Genomic DNA, 24749 nt, shown 5'->3' with positions numbered 1-24749 from the left:
TTTGTTACAGTAGAATGGGGATAATGGTCACGCTCTGAAATATTTGAAGTTGCTCACAGGGCTTCTAAGGGAAATCTCAGCATAATATAGGCCCCCAAATCTTGACAGTTTTATTTCATGGTGGTTATAGTAACTTTAAGCATCTGAAAGAAGACCCAGCCTGCAAATCACCCACCTTCTCCAACATGTACCCTCCTCCTCAGTGACCAGTCCATTAACGATTTAGCACTTTAGGGGTCAGATTTACACAAAAACAGTTGAGTCTGTAGACTTTAAGAAACTATTTTTCCCCGGGGGTTGTATCTTGGGAACCCACCTGGTCAGTCCCCGTCATAGTTACAGGGCCATATCCTGGCTTATGTGAGGTGTAGGGAGAGAGGCTCAGATACCCCACAGTGACAACCTCTCCCTGGATCCTGTCACATGCACAGAATGCAGGGAGAGGGGTTCAGATCCCCCATAAGGCAAGGATCCCCCAGATTCTAGATGGTGGGGGGAGGGAGAAGGGCTCAGACATTTTGAGGGGCAGGGTCCCACAGATCCAGCTCATGTGAGGGGGACTGAGAGAGTGGCCCAGACCCTTTAGTAGGGCAAGGCTCCCCCTGGATCTAATGTGGGGGCAGGGAAAGAGGGTTCAGACATTCCCTAAGAACAGGGCCTCCCAGATGCCATATGGGGGAGCAGGAAGAGAGGCTGAAATCTCAAAAGTCAGGAAATACTATCTCGCGTAACCATAACTTTCTTTCAATGTACTGTTAAATATATAATTGCCTAGTTTCTATTAAAACCCCCCACTGAAATACCCGTGTCTGGAATGATACTGAGTCATCAGCAAAGTTGGATCCACAGTACAGACTTCTACCGCCCGAGTTAATGGAGTAACTGATCTAAGTCGCAGGCTGTTAGTCTCTTTGTAGACCAGCCATTTAGAGGCGGGTGAGATGCAGGCTTTCAGTGGGTTTCATTATTTTCTAAACAGCAGAGAAATGTTGAGACGCTGGAATCTTTGCTTCCCAGGTTTTGGGAAAGGCGTGTACACTACTGGTTAAAGACCCATCTTTATCCACCCAGCTTGCCCCTATGAACCCTCACAGCTTATCTCTGTCTTACTGCTCTACCTTCCTACCTTTTTCAGCCATGCACCTTCCCCTCCCAAGCTTGTCTTTGCCTCCTTTCTGGCCCATTTCCACCAGCTTGTATCTGCCTCACTTGCTTTGTTACCCCATCCAACCCCACATATTTCCCTATCTCACCTTCCCAGCTTGTCTGTGCCCTCTGCACCTCACCCCTCTGCATTCCAGTGAGACTGCATCCTCTTCCTGGACACTAGCAGGGGCACTATTGAGCGTGCAGGAGGGTCTCCATGGCCCTAGCTGTGTTAGGAAGAGCAGATGCAGGAAGAGTCTCTCTCATATACTGCAGCCCTGGGCAGAAGCAGGTCTAATGCAGAAAGAATCTTCAGAGTACATAGCTGCCAAACTCTGCAAGTCTCTTCTGAACATGTATGAATTGTTCTTTTTTGGAGGCTTATAATTTGGCTAAATGTGGGTGGATTTTCATCGGGACAGCAAAAGGCACATCCCTGATACCAGAATGACCCCTCTTCCCCCAGCCAAATTTCAGGTCTCTGCTCCAAAGCATGGAGGCTTCAGAACTTCTTAATGAAACGGTATGAATTTTTTAACATAGGGAAAAGTAAGCTATTTTGCCCATCTTGGAAATGGCTGAACTGTTTTTGCTGAAACTTAAAAATTAATCTGAGACAGACACCAGCATGGGAAATTTCAGTTCAAGCAGCTGAAGTTTACAAAGTTATAAGCTACTGAAAACCAGTTTTTAGTATGGAGAGTCTCAGACAACATTAACTACAGGCATTGTTACCAGGCTCATCTATAGTTAGAGAGAGAGGGGGGTTGTATTTTTTTTCTTCAGAGCCAAATAATCATTTAGTTTCATTACATTCTGCAGTACTAAAGAATAAAAAAAGGCAAATAAAGTGTTAATAAAATATATTGAACATACATTTATCATCGTCTCTCTATTTATATTTCTACCTTGGTAGATCCCAGTGCTGCTGTTAAGCTTGGTTGATGTTAGCCAATCCTTATTTTTCTTGTGGCACATCACCTGCAAGGGTAATAGCCTTCAGGCTTGTCAAAGCAGTGCTGTGGAGCTTAAACATCCGGACAGTGTTTTACTGACATACGCAGTATGCTGATTTCTCTCTCCTTTTCAGAAGAGAAACCTGACTGCTCCAAGGCGCGCTGTGAGGTCCAGTTTTCTCCTCGCTGTCCAGAAGATTCCATTTTGATTGAAGGTTATGCTCCTCCAGGGGAATGCTGTCCACTTCCAAGCCGCTGTGTGTGCAACCCTGCAGGTTGCTTGAGGAAAGTTTGCCAACCAGGCTACTTGAATATATTGGTTTCTAAAGCATCAGGGAAGCCAGGGGAGTGCTGTGATCTCTACGAATGTAAACCAGGTAAAAATGGGTGCCATTTTTTATGTTGAAATTTTTCCCGTCACCTATATCTAAGAAGCATAATATATAATGATTTCCAGTACAGACTACACTGTAAACAATGTAAAATATTCTGAATATCTTATTACAAGCATTATATCATCAATAACAGTCTACTGCACATCACTGGAACAACATCCATCTACCCCCCCAAAAAAAAAACTTGTTTAAACAAATATTTCTGTCTCTGCCGAGATAAACTTAAATGGGGAGGAGACCTATAAGAGAGGGTGGTTTATACTACCATAAATATGTTTGCAAAAACAACGTATCCGGTATGCAGGTTAAGCAGAACACATGCAACTTCCAAGAAGTTCCTTTCTTATTGAGAGGACTGCATTTACTATTTAATGAAGCAATCAATTTGCAGACAGCTAGAAGAGAATAAGGTGATAAGTAACAGTCAGCATGGATTTGTCAAGAACAAATCATGTCAAACCAACCTAATAGCTTTCTTTGACAGGGTAAGAGGCCTTGTGGATGGGGTGAAGCGGCAGATGTGATAATCTTGACTTTAGTAAGACTTTTGATACTGTCTTGCATGACCTTCTCATAAACAAACTAGGGAAATACAACCTGGATGGAGCTACTATAATGTGGGTGCATAACTTGGAAAACGAATCCAACAGAGTAGTTATCAGTGGTTCACAGTCATGCCGGAGGGGGCATATCGAAAGGGGTCCGACAGGAATCAGTTCTGAGTCCAATTCTGTTAAATATCTTCAACAGTGATTTAGATAATTGTATAGAGAGTAAACTTATAAAGTTTGCAGACAATACCAAGCTGGGAGGGGTTGCGAGAGTTTTGGAGCACAGGATTACAATTCAAAATGATCTGGACAAACTGGAGAAATGGTCTGAAGTAAATAGGATGAAATTCAATAAGGACAAATGCAAAGTACTCCACTTAGGAAGGAAGGAAAGAAGGAACAATCAATTGCACACACAAAATGGGAAATGACTGCATAGGAAGCAGTACTGCGGAAAAGTATCTGGGGGTCATAGTGGATCACAGATATGAGTAAACAGTGTAACACTGTTGCAAAAAAAAAAGCAAACAAACTGGGATGTATTAGCAGGAGTGTTGTAAGCGAGACACAAGAAATAATTATTTCGCTCTTCTCCACATTGATTAAGCCTTGGCTGGAGTATAGTATCCAGTTCTGGGTGCCACATTTCAAGAAAGATGTGGACAAATTGGAGAAAATACAGAGAAAAGCAACAAAAAAGATTTAAGAGTCTAGAAAACATGACCTATAAGGGAAAATAGGAAAATGTTTTGTTTGTTTAGTCTGGAGAAGAGAAGACTGAGGGGGGGATATAAGTTTTCAAATACATAAAAGGTTGTTGCAAGGAGGAGGAAGAAAAATTGTTCTCTTTAACCTCTGAGGATAGGACAAGAAGCAATGGACTTAAATTGCAGTAAGTGATTTAGGTTGGACATTAGGAAAAACTTTCTAACTATCAGGATGGTTAAGCACTGGAATAAATTTCCTAGGGAGGTTGCGGAATCTCCATCATTGGAGATCTTTTTAAGAGAGTTTAGACAAACGTGTGTCACGGATGTTCTTATACTTAATCCTGCCTTGAGTGCAGGGGTCTGGACTAGGTACCTTCTCGAGGTCCCTTCCAGTTCTACACGTCTAAGATTCTGTATATAGGAAGAGTGAGAAAGATACTTCCTAAATCTGAAGATTTTCATAGGCCATAAAATGAGGATCTGCCAAACGTAAAACAAGTAAGCAGTCATTACATAGGAGTCAAAGGAACACTCAGAGCTGGGCAATGTGTTCAACCTTTGTCCATTTCCCACTTTGTGTGAACACACAAATAACTTTCAATTGTGAGGTGCTACCCCCATTGAAATCAAAGGTGAAACTCAGCACCCTGCATCATCAGTACTTGGAGTTTGTATTCGGAGAGGGTTTGTTTTTAATGTCCTTCCTTTGAATCATCAGGAGATGGCCATAGCTGCAGATGGGACATTGGAGGGGTGGGCCAGGGTTCTGAGGTGGCACTGTGTATTCTCTCTCTGTCGGCGGGGGGAGGGGGGGCGGGGCGGGGAGGAGAGGTGGTTGGCTAATTCTTGCTCGCATGGTCAGGATCTAATTGACTGTCATATTAGTGGTCGTGAAGAAATTTCCCCCAGATCAGATTTGCAGTGAGCTCTGTGGGTTTTCACCTTTCTGTGCAGCGTGTGTGTGTGTGTCATTTGCCATGTAGCCTTTTATTTTTATTTAAAGTAAATTTAGTGATCTTGTATTATAATATAATATCTGTGGGTCCAGCTTTGGCGGCTACAGTATCAAATTCAACAGTTACCTCTGCCAATTGTTTCAAATCTAGAGCACATAGGAACACATGAAGGCCAAGGAAAGTAGCATATACAATCACAAGAACAAGTGCTAATATCTTTTATCAATTTTATTAAAGTTACCAGCACAGTTATGAATTTCAGAGCATATTTAAATCCTAGCTATATCCACACACACATTCTAGCTACAGTTGTACTCACCTCTTCCTAGATACCTTTAGGGTTTGATGGGGGTCTCATGGATTGGTCATCAGTAGAGGCATAGTTCCTGCTGGAGTTTCCCGTAGGGAGCTGAGTTTTCCCAATCTGGGCACCCTCTTTTTATAATTTGATTTTTTTGACTATACCTATGCTCTGCAGATGTATACGAAAGTGTCAGCCCTCTTTTTCCTTATTGGCCTGGTGTCCCCAAAACTTGAGGTTTTCTATAGGTTGTGTATAGTTCCTTCTATTCTCATTAGCATTGACGCAAAACCTGTACCTTGTGGTTAAGGCAGGTGTTAGAGAGAAATGTGCCTGTAGAGCATTTTTGTCATCTAAAATTAATCTTTCTAATTTTTCATGATTTCACCCCTTGGTATATCGTTTCCCATCATCTTATGGCATCAAGTTATTCTTCAGTCACTTACTTATGTCAGTATTTCTCATCTCTAAGGCCTAAAATAGCTAAGCTAAAATTTTACAGGCCTTAGCCTATAGGTCTTGCATTTCAGTCCTCCTTACTTAGATACCTAATACATAATCATCCCTTCTAACTACTGATCAGTTTCAGGCTTGGTCTACAGTACAGAGTTAGGCTGACCTAATTAATGTCAGCGTCTATACTAGTCTTGCTCCTGCCAATGTAAGTGCCCTACTACACCGACATAACTCCATTTCCACAAGAGATGTAGGGTTGATCTCAAGGTAGTTAGGGTAACACGGTGTCCATGTAGATCGGGGGTTTTCAAACAGGGGATCGGGACCCCACAGGGGGTCACAAGGTGATTACATGGGGGTTCGCGAGCTGTCAACCTCCACCCCAAACTCCGCTTTGCCTCCAGCACTTATAATGGTGTTAAATATATTAAAAAGTGTTTTTAATTTATAAGGGGGGTCGCACTTAGAGGCTTCCTATGTGAAAGGGGTCACCAGTAAAAAAAAAGTTTGAGCCACTGATGTAGACTTTGCGTGACTTACATTGGCTGTTGATTAAAATTCTTGTCAATTTTGTTTCCTACTGTGAACCCTGGCCCTGGCTCACCGGGGCTGTCACCCCCAGGGACGTGGAGGGGCTCCAACTCTAGAGCCTGGTTGTCTGGGTCCCAGCTACCTGCTCCCATCAGGCTGCTGCCTTGGCTCTCCTCTCCCTGCTGGGAGTCTTACTGCTGTCCGGGCTCCCTTTTGTGAACCTGGCTGCGGAGAGCCTGGGCTCCCAGCTCCTCCCAGAGCTGTCAGAGTGGGCCTGCTCTGAGCAGAGACAATAGCAGCATGAAATAGGCAAGAATGTCATTTTCACTCTTGGTAGGCTCTGTGCTGTGAAATAGAGCTTGCGTGGGGCTCACAGCTGGGGCTGTCCCCCCCACCCTCCAATCCACCCTGGGGTCTTAAGCTCTGAGCCGTGCATGGCTGTCAGGGCCCCAGAATGCCCCACTTCAGTTGGTTCAAGTGCTCCTGCCTGTGAAACACATCCTCACCAGGAGGAGGGTAGTGTAGACACCAACAGCCAATTGAATTACTGCAGTGGCTGTAGGTTGACCTAAATTAAGTTGACCTAATTTTGTAGTGTAAACAAGTCCTTCTACTTCTATAATCTTACAGTTGTACTCTATTTAGCATACAGTGGTTATATACAACATAGTTTATTGTTCATTTATTGTATAATGCTAAAATCATTGGCTAAAGCTAGGATTATCTGGGTATGTCTCACTTAATCATTTCCCTGCTAGTGTAGGGTCCTGGGGCATTGGTGTGCCTTGGGCCCTTCTATTCTCTGCTGTTGCTCATAATAGTCTAGTTTTCTGTGCGTTGTAATACTTTGGTCTCATTTCAGTTGTTGGGTTAGTGTGGTGGTGGTGGTGGTCTCTGCTATAAAGGAGGTCAGACCAGATGATCTAGTGGTCCCTCTGGCTTTAAATTCTATGACTCTGTGACTATTTGACAGGATAGGCGATCACAGAGGAAACTATTAGGTGGGGTCAAATACATCAATACAAGACTTAAGTACAGGGAAATGGCCAAACCATTGTTGTGATACATAGGCAAAAATATATATTCAGTATAGGGCATATTTCAAATGGAAATTGTAGGGGACCTGTAGTTTGTGGATTTTCAGAGGGACCCTACATTAAAAGATTCTGTAAGTTACATTTACAGAAACAACACAATGTGCACTAACAATCTATTAAAAAAAAAAAAAGTAGGAGATTTGGGGTTAAAAGTAGACCTCACTGTCACAAAGGCATCAGGTCTGCTGTTGCTGTTCTTTAACTGGTACACACGTGCCTATATTGGTAGGATCAATGCTAGATCAGACCAGTGGTCCCTGTAGTCCAGTATCCTGTAGCTGACAATGGCCAGTACCAGAAGCTGTGGAAGATACCCCACAGTGGACATGGGTGGGGTTTTTTTTGTGTTTTTTAAATATGAGGGTATATCTTCCTTCTAATTTTTTATTGTATTTAATATACTATATATATTTTTTCATTATCCCTATAAATGTCGAATCCTAAGGTCTTGGCCTCAATACTATCAAGTGGCAAAGAGTTTCACAGGTTAATTACATGTTAAATAAAAAAAGCAAATGTTTTCTTTTATTAATTTCAAATTTTTGCCTTTCAGTTTTCTTGAATGTCCCCTTGTGAAGAGGGTAATTTGGGGTGCCTGATTTTGTGTTCTGTATACTATTCATTATTTTGAATTTCCGTCTTTATTAGTAGGTCAATCTAGACCAGGGGTTGGCAGTCTTTCAGAAGTGGTGTGCCGAGTCTTCATTTATTCACTTTAATTTAAGGTTTCACGTGCTGATAATACATTTTAACATTTTTTTAGAAGGTCTCTCTCTACAAATCTATATATTATGTAACTAAACTACTGTTGTATGTAAAGTAAACAAGGTTTTCAAAATGTTTAAGAAGCTTAATTTAAAATTAAATTAAAATGCTGATCTTACGCCGCTGGCCTGTTCAGTCCGCTGCCGGCCTGGGGTTCCGTTCACCTAGGCCGGCAGTGGGCTGAGCGGGGCCTGCAGCCGGTACCCCAGGCTGGCAGTGGGCTGAGCGGGGCTGGCGACCGGGACCCCAGACCAACAGTGGGCTGAGTGGCCCCTGGGGGTTCTGTCTGCTGGCTCTTGCCAGCCAGGGTCCCGGCTGCCGGCACCGCTCAGCCCACTGCCGGTCTGGGGTCCCGGCCCTGCCCACATACAGTGGGTACCTACCTTCTCCCTGGTTCTGGCACATTTTCTTCCTCTCTGCACTGAGCTGAGGGTGGGGGTGCACTGAGCATAGGGCTGGGGGTGAAAGAGCAGGCTGGGGGTTGGGGTGCAGGGTCTGGCCAGGAGCTAGAATGAGGAGGGGCTCAGGGTTGGGGCAAGAGGTTTGGGGTGGAGCGCTTACCTGGGCAGCTCCCATTTGGTGCTCAGGGTGGGGATGTGGGGGGTGCAAGAGTCAGGGCATGGGGTGTGGGGGGGGGGCTGGGTATGTGTGGGAAGTGCAGGAGTCAGGCCCGGGTTTGTGTGAGGAGGGTGCAGGAGTCAGGGCAGAGGGCTGGAGGTGTGTGAGAAGGGTGCAGGAGTCAAGGCATCGGGTGTGTGTGTGGGGGGGGCCAGTCAGGGCTGGGATCGTGGGGAGGTGCAGGGGGCTGTGGTGTGAGGGGGGTGCAGGGGTCAGGGCAGAGGGCTGGGGTGTGGGCTGGGATCGGGGGTGGGGGTGCTCCCAACCCCCTGCCCTGAGCAGCTCATGGCAGGGGGCTGGAGGGATATGCCCTGATTCCACCCACCTTCCCCAAGGTCCAGCTCCTGCCTCTTCGCCTCCTTCCTGGTCTGAGCAGCAAGGGTGCTGGGACTCCTCTTCTCCCCTCCCTCGCAAGGGCCATCGGCGGCAGACAGGGAGAGGAGGCGGGGCATGACGCAGCATGCTGGGGGAAGAGGCAGGGGGAGGCAGAAGCTTGGCTGCTGGCAGAGTCTGCCCTACAGCAGAAGCCGGCAGGATCAAGCTTGCTTCTGCCCCTGCCAGAGAGAGCAGTAGGTGGGGGTGGAGAAGAGTGGGCTGGGCAAGATTTTTTAATGGCACACTGCTGCCTGCCGGGGTCCTGGCCGTCGGCCCTGCTCAGCCCGCTGCCAGGGTTTGGCAGCGGGCTGAGCGGGGCCAGAAGCGGCCACAGCATGCCATTAAAAATCAGCTTGCATGCCATAGATTGCTGACCCCGATCTAGACAATCATAATAGTCCCTTCTGAGCTTAAAATTTATGAATTGTCATTGTTTGTACTGGGGTAGAATGGCAAGAATAGCTCCCCATTGTGCTGGATACTGTACAGGCACATAATAAGGAAAGTCCCTGACCTAAAGCACTTAAAAGTTAAATAGACAAGGTGATAAAAGGGTCAAAGAAAGGAAGTAGTATTACCCTCTTTCATAGAGAGGAAGCTAAGAGAGACCAAAAGCGCTTTACCCATATCGGTAGAATTGAACCCATATCTTTGGAGTCCAGCTCAAGGACTGTTCTCCTAGAGGCTATCCCTTCTCCTTTTATTTATCTCCTCTCTAAACAGTTTCACTGTATTCTGCATCTCTTTATACGGTAGTCTTTCTATGCCTATAATTATTTTTATCACTTATCTCTGGATGCCTGTTCCTTATAATGTACACTACTCTGTATTTGTACCTCAGAAGTTCTCCTTCAAGTGATTGTGCAGATATACATTCCATTGTAGGTGCATATGCTCCCAATGCACTTGAGTCGGAGACTTTTGCCAGTAATACCATTAGGCAACATCCATGCTTTCCGTGTGTCAACCCAAGGGCATAAAAGTGGCTTCCCTCTCCATTCCTTCTCACCACCCATGGCAAGAGTTGGAGCTTCCCATAGCTGTTTAGCTTTGGTTTTCCAGTGTCTGCAAAGAGTTCATCTTACTGTATATGATTTTTAATTCTAGCTTATTTTTAGTATAGTTCAAGATCTGATGGATTTACCTTGAAAAACTCCCCAGGGTTTAAGCAATGTGCCACATGCAGGGACCATGGTCACTGTCATGGATAGACACACAAGCTGCTTGAATTGTCTAGATGAGGGATAGGTTCAATTTGTACCTCTTTTCCTATCAGCAAAAATGAGGGATTTTCACCTCAAAGTCCACCTTTTGGAGGAGGCAATGTGTCCCTCTTCTGAACTGGATCCCAACCACGAGAAGGCAGACTTTTTGTCCATGGAGAGCACCCACCACAGCTTCAAAGCCCAATCTGAGAGAGAAACACCCCTCCTCATTGTCCCCAATAAACATCTGAAAGCACTGCAAGCCATCTTCCTCCTCCAAGTCTCACAGATGGTCAAAGTCCCAGTCTTTGCCTCACAAAGTAAGCCCTCTGATATCAAGTTGAGGTCTGGTCACTGGCACCAGTGCTCACCAGCCTCATCAGATGTGGCTTTGTGGACTTCTGTTCCTCCAGGACCATCAAGAGTGGTGTCTTCATAATTACTGGGTCCTTCCTTCCCAGCACTGTAGGTTCCAGTACCGTTAACTCCACAGGCCTTCCGTGCAGTGAGGGAGCTAGTGTGTCTGCCAGTACCGGGCTTTTCTTTGTTACATCATCTAGCACTGATGGTGTTAGTCTCTGCACTGTTGATGATTCCAGCATGGCTTTCCCTAGCTTCTTCGTTTTGGACATTGACAGTTCCTTCAACACCAACCTATCTGTTGGCATTTTAGCTGCCTTGCCCACTGCTGCTACCTCACTCGAATGCTTCTTTTATGTTAGTGACATTAGGGCAGTACCAGTTATCTCCAACACTGAAACTCTAGACACCAGCTGGGACTGCTCCTCCATTTACTGTGGAGAATTATATCTCCTCTTTGGACTCAGACCATGAGAGACCAATTTCCCTTCCAAGGTCTTTTAGATCATCTCAGGGACCTCATTCCAGGGATACTAAATCTAAAAGTCATGTCTGGCATTCTTACAAGGAATCCTCAGAATGGGGCCCACCACTTTCGGCAGTTCAAAGGGTAGAATACTTCCCTCCCCTCCCCTCCCCCCCACCCCCCGGCCTTTACAGGTCGTCTTGGACTGCTCCTGAGATTTTCAAGATCTGAAGTCCCAATCTAGAAGGAGGTTGCCTTCATCCATAGCAGGGATCTTCAGGGAACACTCTTCTACCATCCCTCATCATCTTTGTCTCCCCTTTGTCTGTAATCTCCAACAATGGGGGAACCATATTTCATCATCTTCTGATGAGGCCTGAAATTAAAATCTCCTCCAGAATAGTGTAAAGTGTTTCAGGACCTTATGAGAAGGGTTGCCACATCTCTGGGTGTGCAGGTGGAGCTTATACAAGATAGTAAACACTTGGAGCAGGTATTTTTGCCAGGATCATGAGTACAAGTTGAGCAATCATATCTTTTGCAAGGTGTCCCTTGTGCAGACCCCCCCAGCAATAGATCTATTTGCAACAGCTTGAAGTACAAAATGCCATCACTTCTGATCAAGGAGGGGACTCAGAACTGCCTGGGAGATGCCCACCTTATTCTTTGGCCTAGGTTTGTATGTCTACTCTCCAACGCCATTGCTCTTCAGAGTCCTGAACGAACTGAAAGATGAGAAAGCAGTAGTTGTCCTTATAGCTCCAGTGTGGCTGAGAGAGGTATGGTTCCCAGACCTGAAATGTCTGAGGCCACCTCTTATCCCCTCTTTGAGGCCTGACCTTATGACGCAGGAGTCAGGCAGCCAATTTCTCACTCTTAACCTCTATGCATGGCTCCTTGATAGCTCTTGGACTTGAAGCAAGGTTGCTCTCTCAAGGTGCAGTCTGTGCTGCTAAACAGTAGGAAGCCCACTACAAGGAAAACATAACTTCAAAAGTGGAAGCCTTTCCAGCTTTGATGCACACAGCGGTCATTGTCTCCTTTTGAGGCCCACTTCTCCATTGAACTTGATTATCTATCTGTTAAATTTTGAAAAGCCTACACTTATCATTCAGCTCTGTTAAAGTCCACCTGGCTGGCGCTACAGCCTTTCACCAATCAGCCCAAGGATCATCAGTTTTTACAAACACTACCACTAAAAGATGCTTAAAGAGAATAACCAACCTCTTCCCTCACGTAAGAGAGCCCACTACACCTTGGCACCTTAATTTTGTTCAGTGCCTTGAGAAAATCACACTTTGAGCTCTTGGGGAGCTATTTCCTTCTTCGCTTATCCTACAAAACTGTGGGTTTTTTTTGTAGCCATGACTTCAGACGGAACAATAATTGAGTTGAGAGTGCTTATATCTGATCCATCATACACTATATTCTACTGAGACAAAGTATCTCTTCATCCTCCATCCTACCTAAAGTCTCTTCAGACTTTCACCTCAGCCAGGATGTTCAACTTCCATTTTTTCACCCCAAACCTCAAGCTTCTTCAAGGGAAGAGGTCAGTCTTAATACTCTAGACATAAGAGCCTTGCCTTCTATCTCGATGGAACCAAACCCTTCAGATCCTCTCCTAGACCAAGTCCTTTCAGTTTCTTTGCAATGGAGACATTCTCTTTCCGTACAAAGATTACCTAAATGCGTTTTAGCAGGATGCATTTTAGCACGTTAAGAAGTGCTGAGGTGCACCTTGTGCCTAGTGGTGGTTCATTCCATCAGAGTTCAACCCACTTATGTAGCACTGTTTAAAAATACACCTCTTCTAGACATTTGCAAGGCCGCCACCTTGATTGTTAGTGCACACCTTTTTCATGGCATTATGCTGTCATTCATGCCTCCAAATCAGATGCTGCTGTTGGTGAGACTCTCCTAACGGTTCTGAACTTCTCTCTTCAGCACCATACTCCATAATTTGGGTACTGTTCAGGAGTCCTCTAATGTGGAACACCCACAGGGACAGTCACTTGAAGGAGAAGTAACTCCTCTTCGTGTATAGTAACTGGAGTTCTTTGAGATGTTTTTTGTCCCTGTGCGTTCTCCACTATCCAGCCTCTTTCCCCTCTGCTTCTGAGTTCTTGCCATTTTACTTTGTTGTTGAGAAGGAGCTGGAATGATGGTGGGTCTGCCACTCCCTATAACATGAGGGTGTGTAGGGCTCAACCACAGGTCCACTGGCACCGCTGAAGAAAAATGTCTGGTTAAAGGTGCATATGTGCGTGTGTGCCTAACATGGAGGACCCATAGGGACAGAACATCTTGAGAAACTCCTGTGGATGCTTTTTGTCTGAGGGTTTAATGTCAGCAAGGAATCCAGGAGCACTCTTAAACTGTGGACTGACTTGACCAGTTGTGTTTGAGTATCTTCAGCTACAGGAGACTTCACTATATCTCCAAATTTCTTAGTGTTTTCTTATACCAACAAGTGTAACGTCCATTTAACTTACCTTTAGCTTCAAGTGACTGTTCAATCCATGAGCTGATCTTGGCAAAACACTGAACTTACTGTCTGACAGTTGTGGTAATGTATATTTTGAAGGACAGATAGAACTGTGAGTTATCTGCATACTGTTGGCACTTGTTCCTATTATGTCTTACCTCCTAGTTGTTGCAGGACAATATTGAATAGTACCAAAGAGGGTTGGTACTTGAGAAACTCCATAGGTGCAGAGATGGTGGAAGTGCAGTTTCTCATCATTACCACTGGATGAGTCTCTCCAGGAAGGATTCAGACCATTTGAGTGTATTCCTTTGGAATTCTGCCATGTCCATCAGCTGTGACATTTGATTTTGTTCAAATACTGTATAGAGGTCCTGGAGTATAAGACCTTTTTCTTCACCTTAGCTGTGCTAATGGAATTTATGGGAGATGCACCAGTTTGCTGTAGCCTTTAAAAGACATGAAAACCAGTTAGCCAAAAAGGATTCTCAGAAGAGCTGGATGAGATCATTGCTTTGAGTTCCCTGTTATCCTTCTCCATGAATGTGATTGGATATGGGAATGTTGCCTTTTGTGACCATTTTTGAGGTGGAAAAGCTTCTTGGAAAAGCTCAGTGGCTGCTGGACTTCAGGAAATTGCACAACTTGTGAAGTCCTGAAGCCAGGATAGTAAAATATGGCTACTTGAGGACCAAGATATTGGACACTGATTGTTTAGTATAAGAGAAACAGAGAAACATCATCATTTTACATTAGCATTTATGGGACAAAATGGCTAAATTTAGGTTCTTATTGGATACATTGGAAAATCAACCCTTCAGTATTGTAGTAGAAGAAACACATGATTCATTAAAATACCTAAAACATTTAATTTGAGTGGGGACTCTGCTTTTTTTTTTTTAATATTCTTAATGTTAAAGGTATTTAAAAAAATCTGACGGGTATCTTACTGTCTGTATTACCAAGTGATATGCAAACTTTGAGGTGAACTGTAGTTTTATAAGTTCATTCTATAATGCTGTAATTAAGTGTAGATTAGTAAATGGAATTTTTTCCTTTAAATTCAGAATTGATCATATTTTAAAGATTTCTATAGATTGCTTAACTCCTTGCTGTGTGGATAATTCTGTGTATTTGTCAATAAAATTCTGCTTTTATGTGGCTGGTTGCTGTGCTGGTTATTTATAGTGGCTTAAAGCTTCCACTTCCATTTGTTCCCCACATAAATTCGAAATACATTCTTAATTTCCATTACCACGAATAGCCATGTTGATACTGTGCAAGTTAATGGGTTAGGCACTGGACTAGAAGACAAGAATTTCTGAATTCTAAACCTAGTTCTGTTGATGCTAGATGTGGCTTGGGGCAAGTCACTTGCCCCCAAAATATTTAAAGTGTCTATTAAACTTGATTGCAGCAATTTCTAGGTATTCTCCCTGAAATATTCAGGGTATTATTTTTTTCTGAGACTGAGAGGTTGCGGCTCCTTGAAGTCAGTTGGAGCTGTTAGTGCTCAACATTTCTGAAGATCATGCCAAAGGGAATGCAAAAATGAAGCTTCAAAAATTTAGAATTTAACCTTGCTGTCTGTCCTCTTATAATTGAAGAAGGCATTATGAATAATGAATTATCACACACCATTATAAGCAGCCACTTCAGGTGATACCAACAGAGTTTTATCAAGCATTTCTTGTTGTTTTGTGTAATTGTCAGTACTGTAAAATTCTACTCACCCTATCATTCATATGAGCGTTTTTTTTTAAAAAAACAGGCAACTAAATTTCATTAGGCTTTTCATTACTATACTAGTGGTAGGGAAGAACAAATAGGTTTTGTCTAGACTGGTAACTTTCATGACAGTTTTGTAAGGCTGCAATAAAATTTACTTAGACATAGTATATTTAGGATTAATTAAGAAAAAGCAAGTTTCAGCTTCTTGACTATAAATTATAGAGCTAACCACATTTTCAACATAAATTTTACTTCCTCAGTCATTTGACCCTCTGTAAAAAGAAGTTGTTTATTTTTGTTCCTCCTAAGGAGGAAAAGCAGTAATAATAGGCAGCTGAACTATCTGTCATGTTCAACCCCCTGAACATCACAGCCTGATGGAACATCCATTAAAAATACAACTGATGATGCACATCAGGTATTTCCAAGTATAAATATAAGTACCTCTATTTTATTTTTTTTCACTGGTTAAACCCCAGACATTTTAACTTTTAATACATAGGCTTCACTTTTCACCAAAAAAAATAAAAAAGTAGGTTTATTAGGTTCTTATTTTAATAGTTTTTAGGAAGAACTATTGTTTCTAAATGTACTTTTGTACTCCAAAGATGTAAGGCATTTGCTTTTTTCAGCTTTCAGTATTCTCAATGTCTTTCCACCCATGTTCATGTAATGATTATTCCCCTTTGTATGAATTTTCAAACTTGAATTTAAGAGTTGTCTGGGTGGCTTTATCAATTTTTAATTGAGTAATATTTGTTCAGTCTGTTCTTCACCCTGTAAATGCAACAGAAGTCAGAATTAGTGTAATTATTTTTCAATATTGTCTGGAGAACGTTAATTAGTGAAGCAGCTTTTCTGGCCTAGATAAAAAGAATTAATAAGTTGGCTCTTCATCATGGTGTCTTTCACACAAGACTTTCTGTAGCAAGAGTAAAACAGAGTTTTATTTTTTTTTCTTTTTTCCTCCTCCCTCTTCAGTTTTCAGTGTGGATTGCAGCACAGTGGAATGCCCTCCTGTTCAACAAGTTGTTTGTCCACTGGATAGCTATGAAACCCAAGTCAGGCTGACGGCTGATGGCTGCTGTACTCTTCCCACAAGGTTTGTGTCTGGTTTTGATTTGTTAAACATTTCTTCAGTGTCTCACTTTATACAGTATGTGGCATGAAATTCTCAACATCCTAAATGTAGGAAGACACTGACGTTACAGTAGGTACCGGAGGTGGTGAGTGTTTAGTACAATGGTCACGGTACATATGTATCTTATGCCAGTTAGGGGAAACCATTAAAGTTAAATAATCAGTTTTGTGAAACTGCTAACATCTAATCAACTTTCTGAAACTGAAAATTCTTCTCAAATGTACACAAATACATAAAATGGAGTGTTATTAGATGTATTAATTTGTTCATACCTACCAGAATTTTCATATTGACAGTCTAGTCAGAATTTGGTTGACAAAGGACAAATCATTTTGTGAAACTGTGGAAAATTCCCTGATCAGATGATGGGGAAGTAGTATGCTTGGGACGTCCCTATATGTGCTGTAAAAGAATAAATCCAATTCTATTAATGAATGAAAATTATATGTGTACCGAGTTATGCAGGTACTGTTAACTATACAACGCCGGAATCAGACAAAAGTAGGGAGGCTGTCAGGAGCTGAGACAGCCTGAGGTTTTTTTCTTTTGGAAATGTTCAAATATGAGGTGCAATTTATTACATTTTTAGAATATTAAAGTATTTCAGAACAAACAGTTCATGCAAAAAAGTTACCTGGCATTTTCCTAGAATTCTGTACTATACGATGTTGTCTGCCTCAAGTTATATTGCATTAAAATACTGATACAGATACCAGAAAAACTGGATCCCAAACGTACTCATCAATTTTTTACTCAAAAAGCCAGTATCAAACTTTCCTTTAAAAAAACAAAACACAAAGCAGGTAATTCTCCCCCTGTGCATAGGAGCTTTTCAATATCAAGCCAAGCTAACCAAGCGCTCTCATGCTGTACTACATTAACATATGCCAAAACATCTTCTGAGATTGTAAATACAATTAAATAATCTTATTTTGTGGAGATAGTGAGTAATCTAAAATTTTAGCACCATAATTTCTACTAAAAATGCTCCTTACAAAAAATTGTATTAAGGGAACTTTAAGATTACTAAGCGAACCACTCAGAAGTTAAGAAATTCCAGAGGTAAAGTTACACAAGCAACCATAACTCTTACCGTTGGGTACATATGTTAAAATCCATTCTTTAATTATGTAACCATGTACTCTTCTGTCCAGGGGACACCAACCTCACTCATTGTGCAGTGAATGAGAAAAAGGTGTAACATTTTTTTAGAGGAAACTTGTGAAAACACAAGAGGAAGACTGCATGTAGTACAATTACTATTGGTCTAACAAAAATTTGGTTTTAAAGTATTTTATGGAAAATTTATTAATTATACCTTCATAAGCCATTTAAAATAAATATCAAATTAATTATTTGTAAATGTTGTTGTTTTTAAAATAAATTTTATCCTCTTCTCTGATTATTTTGTTAGCCTCAAAACTGAGGGCCAAATTTGGTGTTATGAGTGTGAATTTGAATGGTGCACTTATGTTGGATTTATACTGTTACAATTGCAAACGGATTTTGGCCTACGTTAAAATGTGGATTCACAGGACTCTGCTCCTTTAGGCTATGTGGCATAGTACATATAGCACTAGACTGGGAGTCAGCAGATCTGGGTTCTGTTCCTGACTACCATTGGCCTGCTGGGCAAGTCATTTCACTTCTGTGTCTCAGCTTCCTCATCTGTAAAATGGGATAATGACACTTGACCTCCTTTGAGATCTAGTAATGAGAAATGCTGTATAAAAGCCAGGTATTATTTATTAACAACCTTCTTACCTGTTATGCACAGTCCAGGACACACCAAAGCAACACTAGACTTTACCAGAACAATAGATACAAAACCTGCAGACATATCTCCACTGCTACAATGGTCAACACTCCTCACAGCACATCTTTTCAAGATCCATGCGTCCTACACATGCCTATCACAGCGTTTGGTGTACCGCATCCATTGCACTAAATGCCCCAGTAACAACTATGTGGGTAAAATGAGACAATCGCTACACTCTCAACTAAACTCATGCAGGAAAATGATAAGATAAAAACATGGTATCACCTGTGAGTGAACACTTTTCACAATGTGACCACTCTATCTGTTCTGTCAGTCCTCATCCTCAAAGAAAACATGCATAACATTTTCAAAAGACAAGCCTGGGAGCTTAAATTCGTAACTTTGCTAGATACTAAAAATCATGGACTGAATAGACACTGGATTTATGACTTATTACAACAACCTGAAACTCACTAACAATCCCTCCAGCGGTCTTTCTCTACCCACCCTCCTTCCTTTCTCCCTTACGATAGGAAGTGTGTTAAATGGCCACTTCACCTTGAATGGTCCCTTGAAATATGTGTTGACTACTTATGATAATCTAATCCACCTTAAATTTAACTGTGACACTCTGAATACATTTCCCAGACATGAAGAAGAGCTTTGTAAGCTCAAAAGTTTGTCTTGAACCAACAGAAGTTGGTACAATAAAAGACATTACCTCACCCACCTTGTCTGTCAACCTGCTGTGCAGTTACTTTCAACATCCCTACCATGGGTGTAGGGAATTGTACAATAACCTCAATAGAGGAGTGCCCCAGCTGCTCCACATCTGGGATGGGGCAAGATTTGACCCCCTTGCAAATCAACCAAGTGCCTGGCTTGGCTACTTGAGATGGGCTGTGTTTTGTCAGTTTTGCTAGACAACAAACAACAGACAAATAAAGTGAAACCATTTTTTGTGAACTCCATGCTGAAAACCTTATGTATCCCATGTATCAAGTTGTCAGTGATGCATGTTTCAACACTTACTTGTAAAAAGTTGTGAAGACAACAAGGGCTTGATTAGTGAAGAACCTGTAGAGGTTTGCCAGAACCCAAAAACCTTTCCAATCCATTGGACTGCTGCTACAGAAGCTTAATATGCCCAAAGCCGCTAGGATGAGATGCTGTCAAAAGCTGTAATCAGGGAAGTAGCATGTGCAGAGGCTGTGGAGCTGCCTGGACAGTGGAACCACGGAAGCAACATCCGAGAGTGGAAGTTCTCTTAGACAGTCCAGTACTCTGTCAGCCTTTCTAGCAAAGAATAATACAGTTGTAGTGCTTGGTCTAATAAAACACATGCTTAACTTGCATGGAAGTCAGTGGGATGTAATTACAGGGATAGAGCTAAGCATGTGTTTTGGTTTGCTGGGGGCAATGGTGAACAGGCCAAGTATCTTTGTTTTGTTTTTATTGTGTTTTTCTTAAAAATCTTGTCTTTGGATTTTCTGTAGGCGTAATCCCTGTGCAAAATGTTGTGTGTAATTTATGTAAGTGTGATATGTTAGGAGCTTGAAAAAAACCTTATTTCTGTGGAATTCTCAAGAAGGAATTACTTAAAATATAGAATTTTACCAAGACATGTGAAAGGTACCTAGAAAACACAATGTTCATGTTCTTCTAAGGGCTTGTCTATACAGGCCCATTAGTGCATGATAGACTGGTGCAGATTACAATTTACACCCCACTGGTGTGGACTAACGTACCATGTAGACTAGCCCTAAGTGATTACACCATGCTTTAAATGGAACACTCAATACAAACAGCGTAACTGGTGCCTTCAGACAGCCTGAAATGATAGCTCCAAAGTATTTGAAGTACGCTTTTCATTTTAACTCTGAAACCTTCAGCCACTGGGCTGAGGCCAAGGGGTGGGGGATGCAGCCATGAGGATCCTCAGGGGGAATGAAAAATAATGAGAAAGAGAAAAAGATAAGCTGGAGTAAAATTATGAAGTCTTTTGAAAGTAAAAAAACAAACAAGGAGCTTGATTTTGAAGTACAAGTTGAGAAAGGGATTTGAAGAGACATGGGAGAGGACTTCAAACATTTTGTTCAGCTTCTCACAATATCCCGTATAAAGATTTTTGCATTACAAAATCCAGGAAGAAGGAAGAGCAACATGCAGAGATTTCTCTGTGTAGACATGCACATATGTTGGGGGGCAGAGGAGGTTGGGGGCCACAGGTTTGCAATTTTTTTCATGAAATCATGAACAAATATTAGCAATAAGTCAGCTGCAGTTCAGCTTGGATTGCCATGATCAGTTTCACAATTAGCCAGCTTTTGTCAATTTTATCAGTTTAAAAAAATCTGATAGTATTTTAATGAAACTAGTAATTTCTTTTTTGGTTTCTAGAAGCCAATACAAATCATTCATCCCTTGCTGTTAGCAACAATTAATAAATGCTAAGTGACGGTACAGCTATAAGGACACTTGGGAATACTGAACCTAGGGAATTAATAGAGATATGAATTCTAAGTCACTGACTTTACAGACAGCTGACACATTATGTGGAAAGGAGAGAGGCTTCAGTTTCGCATGTGATTTTTCAATTGGTCAGAAAAGGTTTATGGCGTGCTTTTCTGGGAACCAGAAACCTGTCTGCCTCCCAGGAGCACTGTTAGTCTATTTCAGGAAAGTAGATGGCACGCATCTCAAAGCTGTACTTAAGAGTACCTTTTGACATTTGTTAACTGATTGTGTGTTCCCGCAAAGTAACTAAATGAAGGGGATCTCTTTACCTTCCTGACATACAGCATGAATTAGCAGTAGTTAACATCTCTCTTTATTCCACTTAAAATAATCTTCAAACACATCCCTGGGAAAAAGTAGTGAACAATAGACAAACGTCTGAATAAAGAGTAGGAGGATGTTTGTAAACCTTGTGCTTAATATCATATTAATTTATAGTGAGAAATTACAAACAGACATAGTTGTCAATTGTGATATGAATCGGCATTAATATTGAAATGGAAAGTAGCCTCAGTTTTTTCCGCTTTGGAATGAAATACCCAGTGTGAATCTCTAGATATTTTATTTAAGCTATACGTTGAGCTCTGAGACACACAGGTCTCTTCTCTGAATAAGAATGTATGCTAAAGAAAAAACTTACAGGGAACACATTCTTATTAGCGTAACTTGATTTTCTTTCATTAACAAGATAAGTGAAGGCAATGATAAATTAGGACTGTGGGAACAAGTTGGGGATGATCTAGTGTTTGCAGCTTTATCGCCCCTATTAGCTGGGAATATTTTCTCCACGCTTGCTGAACTCTCAGAAAGGTTTTTGTATGGGTGTGGGATACTTGGCCAGAGTTTGTATGATTCTAGCAGGAGGCAGAATGGAATGTGGGGAGTGCTGGTTTCTTTCTTTGCAATTCACAGGTTTGGGAAGGCAGAGTTCCTTGATTCATCTGTGCTACGCTGACCAGACAGGAAGTGTGAAAAATCGGGACGGGGCTGGGGGATAATAGGAGCCTATATAAGGAAAAAAGCCCCAAATATCGGGTCTGTCCCTATAAAATCGGGACATCTGGTCATCCTATTCTGTGCATTCCCCTTGAGACAAGAATTTGAGGGTAAAACATGTCAAAAATGCAAACACAGTGGAAGGAAAGAAATTAACAAAATATAATACTATTAAAACCAAAAATTATTGGTGTCCCCTGCATCTGCTTAATGAATTGCATTGTCACAAGTGGGGAATAGTCTGCCTTAGATCAGTCATAGGTGTAAAGTTCAGTATCTCATGACACTTCAGGACTACAGATGGAGCTTTGTATCACTGGAAAGACTTCCAATTTTCCAGTGGGAACACCTGCCTTCAGCAACAGTGAGTGTTCTTATGCCTGCTTTTACAATGGCTATCTATCAAAAGCCATGTAGACTGTAAATTGACACTGTTGACTTTTAAAACCCTTAACAGTGCAGACTCCATCTACATTCAAATCCACCTCCAAGAGCCTTGTCCTGATGTGTGTGTTTTTGAACATCACCTTCTTTTGCAGAATCCTATAATTATACATTAGAGCAGCTGATCCATCATGCTTTGCTGTGCTGAGCGCCAGGGTGTGGAACTCGCTCCTCTTTGAATAGTATCTCAGTTCTCTCTGTATTTTACAAAAATACTTAAAACTTTTCTCCCCTAAGAAGGTATTTTTGGAATGTCTACCTTTGGCTTCATATTTGAATGTTTTGAAAACATTAGTTGCTGGATGCCAGTGGTTTCATGTAGAGCTATGCAGGAAATGGGATTTTTGTTTTACAGGAAATTCTGTGATTTCAAAATTTGTTTTTTTTTTGTTCTGAATTGGAATGAAAAATAAAGAATTTTGAACATTTCTTTAAAACAAATTTTTGGGGAAAAAAGTTAGTTCAGCTCAATGGAAATGTTTTGATTTTGACTTTTTAATTTGTTTAAAAAATTACAATATTAAATAAATTTCTAAACAAAGTCATTGTGAAATGGGAAATTAAACAGTCTGTTCCAAAAACAGCCACATGCTTTTTTCAGTTATTTTTTAAACTCAACAGGTTTCCTCAAAATTTGTTTGAACAGAGCAGCATTCCAACTGAAAATGTTTGATCAGCTCTAGATCTGTGATGTTCTGTTCAGAGAGATCTTGTCCCATTGCTGTCATCACATGACTGTTATTTGACAGAGCTGGCACCTAAATAATAAATGGATTATTTAAACAATCCAGTGGGTCTGCATTGACTATTATTTGAAGTCCTTTCGTTCCTCACTACATTCACCTAGTTGCTCTAAGTGGGTTCTAAACTTCATTGCACCACAATCCTCTTCTGACAATGAAAATTACTACACGACCCCAGGATGGGGGGGGGGATCCAAATCCTGAGCCAAAGTCTGATCCCTACTACCCCAGATGGGTGGTCAAAGCCCAAGCCCCACTGCCCCGTGATGAAGCCCCAGTAGGGAGCCTGTAATCTGAGCCGCGCCACTCAGGACTGAAGCCCTGGGTCCTTGGCCTGAGTGGTGGGTTTCGGCTCTCGCCCTGGGCTCCAGCAAGTCTAAGCCAGTCCTGGCAACCCGCTACTCTAGGGTACTCTCATATACTTCACTTTTGGTGGTTGCAAGTATTTTCATTTGCTCTAGTATTCACTGTTGCCTTGCTGTCCCTTCTCACAACTCTGGTATCTCCACACTTCCTCTTGTTATCTTGACTCTTTGAGCTCTTACTGCTTTTGAGCTTTCAGCTCATTTACCATTCCAATCCTTCCTATCTCACAAAATGGCATCTCATGTTTTATACTACCTCTCACAGGGTTAACATAGATCAATGGAAATTTGTCTTCATCCTAAATATATGTAATATTAAGGAAAACTATTTTCCCTGTCTTTTCTCCAATATCTGTAGGAAAGTAGAGTCACAAAGATAGTGCTGGGTCAATATCCAACTCCTTTATCTACTTAATAGCTCCTGCAGTGTCCGCTCGCTGACAAACATCCTGCTGATAAAGTAGCTGTAACGTTGGAAGGGATATAGATAAGAAGCTAGTCAGTACATTTCACTGTATCTCAGAAAACACTAATTTGCTTGATTCATTATTTTTAAAAAGAACATGAGAGGAAGCAGTGTCTAGCCTGAAGCAGGACTCAGAAACAGCTAGTACACACCCGTACACTGAACCTTGACTTCTTTGAAGGTACTGTCTTGTTCTACAGAGTCTCAGCTTTCATTTTAAAAAAAAAAAGGATTAAAGGAAAGCAAGTTTCTAGATCTTATGACTGAAAAGAAAACTTCTAAAAATGTGAACTAAGTGTAATCAAAGTAGAAGGGAGCCTGCAGAAAGCCTGGAATTTTAGCACTGAGAGGTGTTAACTGGCCCACTATCCCAGTGCAGGATATCTCAGTTGCTCAGGGATGATGATTTAGGTATCAACATTGTTATCTTTCATTTTTCATATAAGAGAGAAGAAGAGTATATGACAGATCTGCCCAACTTATTTTGAGTGATGTCTCATTTTTCTGCCACAAGTGGTGTGATATTTGGGAGAGACCATCCTTACTTTCTTTTCCCCAGTCAAGAAGAAGCCAACACCAAGTAGCCCTGCAGAGCCCATAGTCATATTCAAGTCCCAGGAGGAATAACCAAGCTAAAGGAGCCCAGTGGAGTCAAACAGTACTTGTAACCATATTTTGAACATCTGCATAGTCTAAAGTTTGCATTGATTTGGATTGGGGGAAGTTTATTGTGTTACTGTGCCTAAATACCATATATACTCATTCATAAGCCAAATATTTTTGGGGAAAAAAGTGACTTATCAAAGAGCGGGGGTCAGCTTATAAATGGGTCTACACCAAAATTTGATTTTTAAACTCTATGTAATCATAGAATTGAATATCTAATACATTGTCCTTTTGTTTACCTGGAGCTTGCTGTTCCCAGCCAATGGGAGCTGCAGGAAGTGGCGCAACTTCCCGCAGCTCCCATTGGCCAGGAACGGCAAACCGCGGCCACAAGGAGCTGAGGGGCTCCATGCCTGCAGATGCTCCAAGTAAACAAAACATTCCGACCCACCAGCGGCTTACCCTGACGGGCTGGGAGCCAAAGTTTTCCAACCCCTGAAATATAGGGTTGGCTTATGAAAGGGTCATACAGTTTTTGCTATTTTTACGTATCCATTTTGGGGGTCGGCTTATAAATGAACGGGCTAATGAATGAGTATATACAG

At 41.8% G+C, this 24749-nt stretch overlaps 1 protein-coding gene across 4 annotated transcripts in view; it reads left to right on the top strand.

Moving 5' to 3' along the window:
• CRIM1 (cysteine rich transmembrane BMP regulator 1) overlaps nt 1–24749 on the top strand; it is a 315765-nt gene that overhangs the window by 127530 nt on the left and 163486 nt on the right. For 2 of the 4 annotated variants that reach the window (XM_039532907.1, XM_039532909.1), the window contains exons 3-4: nt 2237–2479; nt 16089–16209. The exons of 1 other annotated variant lie outside the window; for it this stretch is intronic. In XM_039532907.1, coding sequence (XP_039388841.1) covers nt 2237–2479; nt 16089–16209 — 364 coding nt within the window. The remainder of the gene's footprint in view (nt 1–2236; nt 2480–16088; nt 16210–24749) is intronic. One more of the 4 variants, XM_039532908.1, reaches the window with a different exon arrangement.

The sequence above is a fragment of the Mauremys reevesii genome, linkage group 3 (assembly GCF_016161935.1).
Source record: "Mauremys reevesii isolate NIE-2019 linkage group 3, ASM1616193v1, whole genome shotgun sequence".
Lineage (NCBI taxonomy): Eukaryota > Metazoa > Chordata > Testudines > Geoemydidae > Mauremys > Mauremys reevesii.
This window is presented reverse-complemented; position numbering and strand designations above follow the sequence as displayed.